At 37.7% G+C, this 13,954-nt stretch overlaps 1 protein-coding gene across 6 annotated transcripts in view; it reads right to left on the bottom strand.

Annotated features, from left to right (window-relative positions):
• Positions 1-712: 712 nt before the first annotated feature.
• The window catches only part of CSNK2A2IP (casein kinase 2 subunit alpha' interacting protein), a 149,734-nt gene continuing 136,492 nt past the window's right edge, over positions 713-13,954 (bottom strand). For all 6 annotated transcript variants that reach the window (XM_070073163.1, XM_051819172.2, XM_051819171.2 and 3 more), the window contains one exon: positions 713-4,703. In XM_070073163.1, coding sequence (XP_069929264.1) covers positions 2,211-4,433 — 2,223 coding nt within the window. In that variant the 5' untranslated portion in view covers positions 4,434-4,703 and the 3' untranslated portion in view covers positions 713-2,210. The remainder of the gene's footprint in view (positions 4,704-13,954) is intronic.

Raw genomic sequence — 13,954 nt, 5'->3', positions numbered from 1 at the left:
ACAGGTGAAAGGAATTATTTTGAAAAAAAATCTACAAATAGTAGACACTGTTAAAAATAAGAACAAAATGTATACTTCCAATAAATGGAAAAGTACAAAGCAAATAAATAATAGTTAAAAAATAAACAAATTAAAAGGTGAAGTATGCAGTTTAGAAAATAAAACTGATGCATTTAAGTTGTATCAAAAAATAAAAATAGGTTAAATATTTGTTTAAAGTAACTCAACAAATGTGTTGCTCCAAGTACCACCATCACTAGTTTCAGAGTAGTTAGTAGTGAACAAGACAAACATAAGACCATTGCTCATTACATTTAGTCTAATAGAGAGGATATTAAACCATAATAAAAGTAATGTGCATTACCACAGGAGAAGATGAATACCACACTTGCAAAGAGTTTTCTAAAGCAGATGCAGAAGCTCTTGAACGCATTAGCATGTATGTCATTTGTTCCTCATCAGCACTATCAGCCGCACAGCAGCCAATGCCATATTTAATTCTTAAATACCAAAAGGAACACTTTTAACATAAGAAATAAGACAATTATGATTGCTGTCACCAGTAAAAATTTTATACAAGTTTTCATCAAGACAAAAGAACAATTCCGTATACTATCTTAGGGGGGAAAACAGTGCAATAAAACATCACTTATTTCAGAGAATTAGGAAAAATGAAGAGCTTTATTAGGCTTTTTGCCTTATTCCAGCTAGGTGAAAAAATATGGGTGAAATGCTGAACAAAGAGCTTTCAATCTAGTGAGTGACAACATAAAAGAAATGGTTGCAGTATACCATGGTTAAGAGCAATACAGTGAGTGAGCACAGAGTTTTATTGTAATAGCAGAGCCAACTAACTCCTTTCTAAGTGGTTCAAGAAAAGGCTTCCCAGAAATTAAGACAAAATAAAGGCCTCTAATAGGTAGACCGGAAGATCTTTGTAGACAGAAGAATTGATGATTTAAAATACAGAATGTAAGAGAGACCTTGGCACATTTTATGCATTGTAAAGAAATTAGTGTGGCAAAAACATTGAGTAGGAGACTACAAGAGGATAAGAGAAATGTTTTGAGATGTTATAATTCAATCATAAATGGAATTCAGTTTTTACCCACAAGACAATGGGCAGTGAATAAATGACTATAAGCAATGAATTCTCACGATAAAAGAGCTATCAAAAATAGTTGGCTTAGAGATAAGCAAACAATGAGAAAAGCAACCAGACATGACCCCTTGATGAATGGTGATCATAAACTGTTACAGGCAGTACAGTGGCGAAAGTACAATGAGGTGAAGATGTAAGTTGTAAATGTAAAAATGATTAAATCTTCCTTGGCTATATTGAGCTTGAGATACCTTTACCATGTTCCAATCAAATTTTCCAGAATGTACACTAGTGACCAGAAAGAGGTGTGATGGAGAAGCAGGACTGTGTGTGAATCATTAGTGTAAGAGATGCTAGTTATATCCTCAGGAATAGAAATGATCCCTTCAAGTGAGTAAATAAGATAACTCCCTTCTCTTCCCACTACCACTGGACCCAGTGGAACAAAAACAGATTTTCGAACATTCTTTTATTATACCATTTGGTTGTGTAGGTAGAAGTAATGAACAGGTGACTTCAGAGTCCATGACTGACATATAGGCATAATCAACACGAAATTGGATTATTTGTTTCAGTTGGTTGTTCCCTTCTCAGATTTGTCAACTAAGGTTGAATAAATCATTGGATAGAAGATTTTCCCTTGGAGAACATAACTGAAAAGATTATCTGAATGTTGAACATGATCTGAATTTTCTTTAGAGATAGGGAAGCATATTAGCAACAGTTAGCTTAAGGATACTTTCGTCATCATGTCTAATGAGGAAGGAGAAGAACAATGAGCTAAATACTGTTCATAGCAAGACAAGTGGGCATTTCTGGTCTGTGGCCAACTATATATTCATTCAATAATAATTATGTAGTGGGTACCATAAACAAGGCATTCAATCATAAAGTTAAATTCAGCTTTTGACTTCAGGGAGAGCATAACCTATTTAACCAGAAAACACACTTGAAGGTAATAGTTCCTCATTAATGGGTGTTTCATCAACTAAAATGCAGAGTCACATTTAGTTCTAACTAAGTATATTAGTAAACATGATAGAAAATCAAACGCTAGTTTCAAAGAACTAAGAGGTATTGCTTTCAGAGAGACAAAATGTTAATTTAATCAGGATTTCTCATTTTGGAGCTTTGTATGGAAAAATTTGAGTAGTATGTTTGACCCCTTTTTTCTTTTTCCTTTGTTGCTATGCCTCACAGGTTTCTTTTTGGGAGGTGGTGGTTGAATTTGATTTCGTTTTCCAGGATGTGGTTGGTGATCTTTACTACGTATAAACTCAAGCCAAGAGACCCCTGGAGGCAACCTGTGGTAGCTAAGTACCTTAGTGAGTCCATAACGTGAGTGGGTAAGTTTGCTAGAATGTTTGGAAGGAGAAGGTGAGAAGGGCAAGGCAGAAGAGGAAGAAGAGGAAGAAGAGGAAGAGGAAGAGGCAGAAGAGGAGGGGGAAGAGCCTGAGGAGGAAGAAGAGGAGGAGGAAGAAGAAGAAGGCCTTGGGAGCTGGGATTGTGGCTGAGAATTACTTTTTTTAACATAAAAGAGCCAGTCCACAGCCTGTGGCTGTTGGTTTATAGTTTTGTTTTCAAGGGCTAATGTCAACCATTTTTTCTTCATATTAAGGCCCTGGAGGATATCAGATTCAGATGTGGGGAAAATCTCTGGTATTTTCTCCATTCCTTCAAGGTTGTCATCAGGTGCTTCATTAGACTGATTTTCTTTCATAGAGGATGAGAGACCAGAAGAGAAGGGAGCCTCGGGTATAGAAAGAATAAGAACCAATTTCACCTCTATTGTTCCCTCAGTATTAGTCTCAGGTGTTGGAATGACAAAGAGTGTTGCACAACGAGGGTCTTTTTTTCCTGTAAGATGTTCACACTGAGATTTTATGCAGGAAGCACAAGATAAACAAACCATGTAAGTTGTTGAAAGGCGGGGGCCAGGACGAGGATTTGGCCTTCCCCTCATCCTTCGAAACAGTATCTGCCTACAGAGATCCCTCTGGATTTTGGACTTGGAGATAGAATTGACAATTTTATTTACAACATCATCAGGGACTGTTCCACCTTTAACAATGCAGGGCTGGCTGCAGTCTAAAGTCCACAGAATTTCTTTATTTGATTCTGTATTTGCACAAAAATCAAAACTGCTTTTATTCTGGAGTCTGCGACTCAGTGTTGAAGAAGATATGTTCCTGATGCAATATTTGGAGTTTGGTAATAATTGACCTGAGACATTTGGCTTGAGCGGAGGTGATGGCAGATCTGTGGCTCCATGTTTGTCATTTGGTAAAGTGGTGTCCTGAAATTTGGAGTGAAAAAATGGTGAGCTGAAAGTCCGAAAGTTACGATCAAGGGCAACTGTTTTCTGAGATTTTGACTGGAACAATGGTAAACTCTGAGACTGGTGGATGGAATGTGATAATGGTTTTCTTAATTTGGAATGGGACAATGGTAAACTCAGAACATTGGGATCAGAGATCACTAAAGGTTTTTTTGAAAGTCTGGAATCAGGTAACAGTGAACTCATAGTTCTTTGATTGATCTCCAAAGAAGGTGATGTTCGAAGGTACTCATTTGTTTGGGATTTGATGCTCAGTGCTGGTGAACTCAAAGATCTTTGGTTGTGTTCCAATAAAGATGCCCAAAGGCCATCTAATGAAGAAGTTTTCTGAGATTTAGATTGAAGCAATGTTGAGCTGAAGGCTCTTTGATTGGGTCCCAAAGTAGACGGTGTCCAGACATTGTTGAATGAAGGTGATTCTTGATTTTGGAGGTGAGATAATGATGAACTGGAAACTCTTTGATTAGACTTCAATAAAGGTGATGTCCAACAAAGATCTAGATTTGAAGATGCACTCTGAAACCTGGGGAAAGGTAATTGTGACCTCAGGGCTGTTTGACTGAGCTCCTGGGATGGTGGTGTCTTGTTGAAGTCTGATGAAGGTGTTGTCTGAGGTTTAGGGTGGGATAAATGTGAGTTGAGGGCTCTAGAAGTTGGCCGCAGGGGACTTCTCCAGTGAAAGTCTAGTGCAGGTGTGGGCTGATATTTGGGGTGAGGTAATGGTGATTTCATGGCCCTGTTATAGAAGCCTTGTGAAATCGTGACCTGAGACTTGGAAGAAGGCAATATTGAACACTCATGAACTTTCTTGCTAGAGTTTAATGAAGGTACTGAAAGGTGACTGCTAAGAGATTGCGTTTTGGCTACAGGTTGGTTATTGATTTGATTTAGTTTTTCACCTGTGTATTCATATGTTAATGAATTGTCTGTGGTCAGCTGGCAAGAATGGTCTAAAGGCACAGACTGTTGATCATAATATGCTAATGGCACCATCTTGTGAGGTAGTAGGGTTTTTAAAAAGCAGTTGACTGATTCTGATGTTTTAGTAACTGTTATTCTTTTAGCTGAATTCCATGGACAATGGATACTTTCAAATAAATATCACTTGGTAGTTTCTCATTTCTATCTTGTAACTTTTCTGTTAGTTCCCAAATACTGTATCTCGAAATTAAGGTATAGATGACATTAGAAAAAAAGTCACCATTTGAGTCACCTTTCTTCTCTTTAGTTTCCAAGAGTTGTTTCCTCTTGAGTAAATAATGCCTGTTAACAAAATAGTGAAGAGTGTTCAAAACATGTACAGAGAGGGATGCTAATTTTTTAAATAATTTGTTTTTATGATTATAGTACAGGCCTATGTCAAATTCCAGCAACTATATATATAGTCACATAGTGTATAATTTCACATATCATTTGAGTTAGACTTTCTAAACCCACTAGCCCATCTATAAAACAGATAAATGTAATATTCAATTTACTAGGCCAAACACTAAACAAAATAATTCATATGAAGTATCTAGCAATTCTGCTCAATAAAATGTGGTAGCTATCACTAGTATTCTTTTAACTACTGAGTTTGTAAAGAGAATCTGTGGTAAGTTTATAGCATCCGGAGCGATAGGAGAGTGGCAAGATGGCGGAATAGGAAGGAAGCACACTGATAGTCTGGGAAGAGACAGTTTGATAAAAGTGGAGGTACTGCAGGTTCAAGGAAGAGTAGGGGAAGAAACAGCAGAGGAAACTCTTCTGGAACTAGTGATTCACAGTGGACCTGTGTGGAGGGCGTGGGAGCCCACGGCTCAGGACACCAGCGGCAGAATCAACACAACAGCGCTGGAACACGTGGTGAGCTGAACCTCAATAGCCCGAGACACCAGCGGGCAAGCGGAAAGAGGAGACTACAGGGAATGAGGCTTAAAACCCCATGGGAAAAAGTTCACCAGGCTAACTAGAAGAGAGAGGAAAAAAAAAAGTGACCTGTATGGACACAAGTCTCTCTCCGCTCACCTCTCAAAGGTGAGCAAGACAAAGAGCAGGCACCATTTTGGACACACATAATAAGCAGCATGACCTCAGGGCTACACCAGCCCTCAGCAAGCAGAAAAACCTGACTCTGGGGGAGGTGAAATAACAGGAGATTAGGACCCAGTGAATGTATGGTGCAAATGAACTGAGACTGTGAAAAAAGAGACGGTGGGGGAGAGAACTCATGGAATTCACGTGAATACTCTCCAGAGACGCTACAATTTGGTAACCTTGGTAACCCAGTGGGAGACTGCAGGAGAATTTGAGCCCACACTGAGGGCAGAACAGATTCCCTGTGTGGTCCTTGGGAAAGAGCTTCCGATCTCTAGCTCCTGTGGGTCTATCATTCGCCTGCTAAATACCTCCAATTCTGCTCAGCTGTGTGGAATTACTTCCCTTCTAATAAAAAGAGAGAGAGAGAGAGAGAGAGATATTTACCATGCCTAACCTGGGAGTGTCACCTTTGGCACACCCTTAACCTGAGGAACCAAAGAGAACTCTCAAGCCACACCCATCTCAAGCCTCTAAGGCTCCATCAAAAGCAGACAGTCCACTTAATACAGTCATAGTATAACAAGAGAAAAACACCACAGCGAGGGAAGAAGAATCCAAAGAATATCTCCACAATGCCAAGCAACAAACGCAGAAACCAAGGAAACAACATCAAGGAAGACATTATGGCACCCTCAAATCAACAAGATTCCCCAAGCCAATTTTATGAAGATGATGAGATGGAAGAAATGCAAGATACGGATTTCAAAAAATTTATGATAAGAACATTCAGAAGTTTTCATTAACAAATGATTGAGCTATGGAAATCCTTACTGGACAGGATAGAAAATCTCCTTCAAGAAAATGAAATCTTAAGGAGGAATCAAAATGAAACGCAGAAACTAGTAGAACAGGAAAGTGTGATAGTGAAGAGAAATCAAAATGAAATGAAGAACTCAAGAGATCAAATGACAAACACATTAGAGAGCCTTAAAAACAGAGTCAGTGAAACAGAAGAGAGAATATCAGACTTAGAAGACAGAGTACAGGAAAGGATACAGTCAAACCAAAGAAAAGAAGAGGAAATTAGAAATCTAATAAATATTGTGGGGAATCTAGAGGATACTATTAAAAAAAAAAAAAAAAAAAAACAACATTCGGGTTCTAGGAGTTCCTGAAGACATGGAGAGGGAGAAAGGGTTAGAAGGCCTTTTTAGTGAGATACTTTCAGAGAACTTCCTGGGTTTGGAGAAGGACAGAGACATCCTAGTACAGGAAGCTCACAGAACCCCTAATAAACACGACCAAAAGAGATCCTCACCACGACACGTTGTAATTAAACTCTCCACAGTGAAACATAAAGAAAAGACCCTAAAATGTGCAAGAGAGAAACATCAGATTACTCTCAGAGGATCTCCAATTAGACTCACAGCTGACTTCTCATCAGAAACCCTAGGAGGGAATGGCGAGACATAGCCCAGGTACTAAGAGAGAAAAACTGCCAGCCCAGAATATTATATCCTGCAAAGCTCTCATTTGTGAATGAACGTGAAATAAAGACCTTTCATAGCAAACAGAAATTGAAAGAATTTGTCATCACTCGTCTGACCCTGCAAAAGATGGTTAAAGATGTGTTATACACAGAAACACAGAAACACGGTCATCAATATGAAAGAAGGTAAAGGAAGGAAACCTCACAGCTAAAGATCACAGGAAGTTTAAAACACATATTAGAAAATATATTTGGGAAATGGCGGGGCAAAGTTACCACTTATCATTAGTCACTTTGAACGTGAATGGCCTGAACTGTCCAGTTAAAAGACACAGACTGGCTGATTGGGTTAAGGAACAAAACCCATCTATTTGCTGCTTACAAGAAACACATCTTTCCAACAAAGATCCATACAGACTGAAAGTGAAAGGCTGGAAAAAGATATACCATGCCAACAGAAATGAAAAAAGAGCGGGAATAGCCATCTTAATATCGGACAACATAAACTTTACCACAAAAACTTTTAGGAGAGACAAAGAGGGACACTATATAATGATTAAGGGATCAATTCAACAGGAAGATAGAACAATTATCAATGTATATGCACCTAACTATAGGGCACCAGTTTATCTAAAAGATTTGTTAAGGGACTTAAAGGGAGACTTGGACTCCAGTAGAATAGTGCTGGGGGACTTCAATACTCCACTCTCAGAAATAGACAGATAAACAGAACAGAAGTTCAAAAAGGAGACAGTAGATTTAAATGACACTATAGCCCAAATGGATCTGACAGATATCTACAGAACTTTTCATGCTACACATAAAGGATTTACATTCTTCTCAGCAGTACATGGAACCTTCTCTAGGATTGACCACATACTAGGCCATAAAGCAAGTCTCAGCAAATTCAAAAGAATTAGAATTATACGATGCAGCTTCTCAGGAATCCCTAGAGCATATGCAAACACATGGAGATTGAACAACATGCTCCTGAATGAACAATGTGTCACAGGAGAAATCAAAAGAAAATCAAAAATTTTCTGGAAGTAAATGAGGATAACAGCACAACATACCAAAACTTATGGAATACAGCAAAAGCAGTGTAGAGAGGAAAGTTTATATCAATAGGTGCCTACATCAAGAAATTAGAAAGGCACCAAATAGATGAACTTTCAATGCATCTCAAGGATCTAGAAAATCTGCAGCAAACCAGACCCAAATCTAGTAAGAAAAGTGAAATGATTAAATTCAGAGAAGAAATCAACAGGATTGAATCCAAAGAAACATTAGAAAAAATCAGCCAAACGAGGAGCTGGTTTTTTGAAAAAATAAACAAAATTGACACCCCATTGGCCCAACTAACTAAAAAAAAGAAGAGAAAAGATCCAATTCAATAAAATCAGAGATGAAAAAGGAAACATAACAACAGACACCACAGAAATAAAAATAATTATCAGAAATTACTACAAGGACTTGTATACCAGCAAACGGGGAACTCTTTCAGAAATGGATAGATTCCTGGACACATGCAACCAGGAAGACATAGAAAACCTAAACAGATGCATAACTGAGACAGAAACTGAGACAGTAATAAAGGCCCTCCCAACAAAGAAAAGCCCAGGACCAGATGGATTCACTGCTGAATTCTACCAGACATTTAAAGAAGAACTAACTCCAATTCTTCTCAAACTATTCAGAACAATCGAAAAAGAGGGAGTCCTCCCAAATTCTTTCTATGAAGCCAGAATCACCTTAATTCTTAAGGCAGAAAAAGATGCAGTATTGAAAGAGAATTACAGACCAATATCCCTGATGAACATAGATGCAAAAATCCTCAATAAAATTCTCACCAATAGAATGCAACAACACATCAGAAAGATCCACCCAGACCAAGTGAGATTTATCCCTGGTATGCAGGGCTGGTTCAATGTTTGCAAATCAATCAATGTGATGCACCACATTAACAGACTGCAGAAGAAAACCCATATGATTCTCTCAATAGACGCCGAGAAAGCATTTGATAAAATACAACACCCGTTCATGATGAAAACTCTAAGCAAACTGGGCTTTGAAGGAACATTCCTCAATACAATCAAAGCAATCTATGAAAAACCCACAGCCAACATCCTATTGAATGGGGAAAAGCTGGAAGCATTTCCACTGAGATCTGGTACCAGACAGGGTTGCCCACTCTCACCACTGCTATTCAATATAGTTCTGGAAGTTTTAGCCAGAGCTATTAGGCAAGAAAAAGAAATTAAAGGGATACAAATTGGGAAGGAAGAACTCAAACTATCCCTCTTTGCAGATGATATGATTCTTTATTTAGGGGACCCAAAGAACTCTACTAAGAGACTATTGGAACTCATAGAAGATTTTGCCAAAGTATCAGGATATAAAATCAATGCACAAAAATCAACACCCTTTGTATACACAGGCAATGCCATGGCTGAGGAAGAACTTCAAAGATCAATCCCATTCACAATAGCTACAAAAACAATAAAATACCTTGGAATAAACTTAACCAAGGACGTTAAAGATCTCTACCATGAAAATTACAAAACCTTAAAGAAAGAAATAGAAGAGGATACCAAAAAATGGAAAAATCTTCCATGCTCCTGGATTGGAAGAATCAATATCATCAAAATGTCCATTCTCCCTAAAGCAATATATAGATTCATGCAATACAAATCAAAATACCAAAGACATTGTACTCAGATCTGGAGAAAATAATACTGAAATTAATATGGAGAAACAGGAGACCTCAAATAGCTAAAGTAATCTTGTACAACAAAAAAATCCAGAGGCATCACAATACCAGATTTCAGGACATACTACAGGGCAGTTGTTATCAAAACAGCATAATACTGTTACAGATACAGACGTATAGACCAATGGAACAGAATTGAAACACCAGAAATCAATCCAAACATCTACAGCCAACTTATATTTGATCAAGGATCTAAAACTAATTCCTGGAGCAAGGACAGTCTATTCAATAAATGGTGCTGGGAAAATTGGATTTCCATGTGCAGAATCATGAAGCAAGACCCCTACCTTTCACCTTACACAAAAATCCACTCAACATGGATTAAAGACTTAAATCTATGACTCGACACCATCAAATTATTAGAGAACATTGGAGAAACCCTTCAAGATATAGGCACAGGCAAAGACTTCTTGGAAAAGACCTCATTACCACAGGCAGTCAAAGCCAAAATTAACAGTTGGGATTGCATCAAATTGAGAAGTTTCTGTACTGCAAAAGAAACAGTCAGGAGAGTGAAGAGACAACCGACAGAATGGAAAAATATTTGCAAGCTATGCAACACATAAAAGATTAATAACCAGAATCTACAAAGAAATCAAGAAACTCCACAAAAACAAAACAAACAACCCACTTAAGAGATGGGCCAAGGAGCTCAATAGACATTTTTCAATAGAGGAAATCCAAATGGCCAACAGACACATGAAAAAATGTTCAAGATCACTAGCAATCAGGGAAATGTAAATCAAAACCACAATGAGGTTTCACCTCACCCCGGTTAGAATGGCTCACATGCAGAAATCTACCAACAACAGATGCTGGCGAGGATGTGGGGAAAAAGGGACACTAACCCACTGTTGGTGGGAATGCAAATTGGTTAAGCCACTATGGAAGTCAGTCTGGAGATTCCTCAGAAACCTGAATATAACTCTACCATACAACCCAGCCATCCCACTCCAGGAATTTACCAAAATGAAATTAAATTGGCAAACAAAAAAGCTGTATGCACCTTCATGTTTATTGCAGCTCAATTCACAATAGCTAAGACCTGCAACCAACCCAAATGCCCATCAACAGTAGACTGGATGAAGAAATTATGGGACATGTACGCTATAGAATGCTATACAGCAATCAAAAACAATGAAATCCAGTCAGTTGCAACAAGATGGAGGAATCTGGAAAACATTATGCTGAGTGAAATAAGCCAGTCCCAAAGGGACATATATCATATTTTCTCCCTGATCGGCGACAACTAACTGAGCACCTAAGAGGAAACCTGTTGAAGTGAAATGGACACTATGAGAAACAGTGACTTGATCAGCATAGCCCTGACTGTCAATGAACAACTTAATACTTTATCCCTTTTAGTATTTTGTTTTTGTTCTACTTAATACTATTGGTTGAACTCTGTAATTAACACACAATTATTCTTAGGTGTTTAAATTTTAACTGAAAGGTGATCTCTGTTAAATATAAGAGTGGGAATAAGAGAGGGAGGGGATGTACAGTTTGGGACATGCTCAAGCTGACTTGCCCCAAATGGTAGAGTTAGAAACGTTCCAGGGAATTCCAATACAATCCCATCAAGGTGGCATGTACCAATGCCATCTCACTAGTCCAAGTGATCAATTTGAATTCACAGCTAAACACACTGATAGGTCTAAGAGTCAAAGGGATCACACAAACAAGACTAGTGTCTGCTAATACTAACTGATAGAATAAAAAAGGGAGAGAATGATCCAACATGGGAAGCGGGATACACAGCAGAATCATAGAATGGCAGATTTCCTAAACAGCACTCTGGCCTCAGAATCAGCCCTGAAGGCATTCAGATATGGCCGAAAAGCCCATGAGAGTATATTAGGCATGGAAAGCCAAGGCACTCAGGCAAAAAGAAAAAAAAATGAAATGACCTAAATAAAAGATCTCTGTGAGTGAGATCCCAGTGGAAAGAATGGGCCATCAAAGAAAGAGGTACCTTTCTCTGAAGGGAGGAAAGAACTTCCACTTTGACTAAGACCTTGTCTAAATAAGATCAGAGTTGGAAAACTCCAAAGGCTTCCATAGCCTTGGCTTCCCATGACAAGAGCCTAGGATGATTACTTATGCTATAAACAAGAATGTCAATTGTTAAGTCAACAACAGGAGTCACTATGCACTTACTTCCCATGTAGGATCTCTGTCCTTAATGTAAATGTAATGTAAACTAATGCTAAAACTAGTACTCAAACAGTACTTTATAGTTTGTGTTTCTGTGTGGGTGCAAACTGTTGAAATCTTTACTTAATATATACTAAATTGATCTTCTGTATATAAAGATAATAGAAAATGAATCTTGATGTGAATGGAATGGGAGAGGGAGCAGGAGATGGGAGGGTTGCGAGTGGGAAGGAAGTTTTGGGGGTGAAAAGCCACTGTAGTCCAAAAGCTGTACTTTGGAAATTTATATTTAATAAATAACAGTTAAAAAATCAAAAAAAATTTTTAAAAATTAAATTAAATTTTAAAAAAGTTGTATGTAAATATCATGAACATACACACACATTCCATTTTTCTTGAAAGTGGTGAAATTAATGACATGAAATTCATAATAAGGATTGTAAAGTGAGGAAAGAAGGGCATATTATTATGTAGAAGGTATAATTCAGTGAAGGCAACATTTATAATTATCTATAAAACAAAAAAAATGACATGTATATATTTTAATACTCTCCCTGCATATATTAACTTCCATACATGATAGAAAAAGCATAATTTTTAATTGACAAATATTTGTACTTATTTTTGTGGTACAATAATATAATTTGATTCATGTATACAAAATGTAGTAGTAAAATCAGGGTAATTGGCCTTTTTACTTCCTCAAATATCATTTGCTTAAAACCTACAAGCTCTTTTACTCTAGTTATTATGAAATACATAATAAAGTATTATAGACTACATTATTGTGCTACAGAACATTATGCTACAGCACAGAATTAGAATTAATTTCTCCTTGCTAACTGTTTTGATAACTGGAAACTAGCTCCTTTCCCCTCCCCTCACTCCCCTTAATAAGCAAGTTTTTGATGCACAAATTTCTTCCTCCTATATGCGAAGTTATCCAATAAAATGTGTTCAATTCTGTTCTTTCTAGAAGTTTTCCATTATTTCATGATGTATTTCTCATATTTAAACCACCATATTTACATTTATGCAAAAATATGTCATAGGAGTTTTAATTCACTTATTTTCAAATTCCAAGTCATTCTATGTGGAGTTCTCCAAGTACCAACAATGCAAGTAGACTTCAAATAGTTTGTGGAAAATGGAAATAAAAAGTAAGTTTATTTAACTGTAAAAAAACTTTTGATATCCATTGATAAATATTTTATAATATATATTTTTCATGAACTTTTGAAGACCCCTCATATTAGGTCCACATCACTAGCTTTCTTCTTAATTTTATGTCTTTTGTATTCTATTTCTAGCTAATCACTAGCTTTTTCCTTAAAAATTTCCAGAGACAATCCTGATACAAAAAGCAATCAATTGGGCCGGCTCCACGGCTCACTTGGCTAATCCTCCACCTGCAGCACTGGCACCCCGGGTTCTAGTCTCGGTCAGGGCGTCGGATTCTGTCCTGGTGGCTCCTCTTCCAGTCCAGCTCTCTGCTGTGGCCCGGGAGTGCAGTGGAGGATGGCCCAAGTGCTTGGACCCTACACCCGCATGGGAGACCAGGAAGAAGCACCTGGCTTTTGGCTTCGGATCGGCGCGGTGCGCCGGCCGCAGCGGCCAATGGGGGTGTGAACCAATGGAAGGAAGACCTTTCTCTCTGTCTGTCTCTCTCACTGTCTAACTCTGCTTGTCAGAAAGAAAAAATAAAAGGCAATCAATTCAATAAACTCTGTTCTCTTTCTAATAAATCTTTTCCTATACCTTTTATCTTGGTTCCTGACATTTAGTCATCTAATTCAAAATCTTTGATATCATTCTAGATAGCTTCACACTCCAAAGCTGTTTATTCACCTGCACCTGTTTCTTTTACCTCTTTTATATCTTAATTCTCCATTATCTACACAGTTTCACTATCTCAATATATTCTGTATGCATATCCTATCTAAACTAATGTATTTTGTGTATCTTCTCTATATATTTTCCCCATGAACTGATTCTTCCACCTTTGTCATCTGTCAGACACCCAAGAACAAACTTTTGCTTGTGAGACACCATTATTTCTCATTTAGGGATTTCTCTTGC

Source organism: Oryctolagus cuniculus, chromosome 4, assembly GCF_964237555.1.
Source record: "Oryctolagus cuniculus chromosome 4, mOryCun1.1, whole genome shotgun sequence".
In the NCBI taxonomy this organism is placed as follows: Eukaryota; Metazoa; Chordata; class Mammalia; order Lagomorpha; family Leporidae; genus Oryctolagus; species Oryctolagus cuniculus.
Note: the sequence above shows the minus strand (reverse complement) of the source record. Positions and strands in the feature narration are given on the sequence as shown.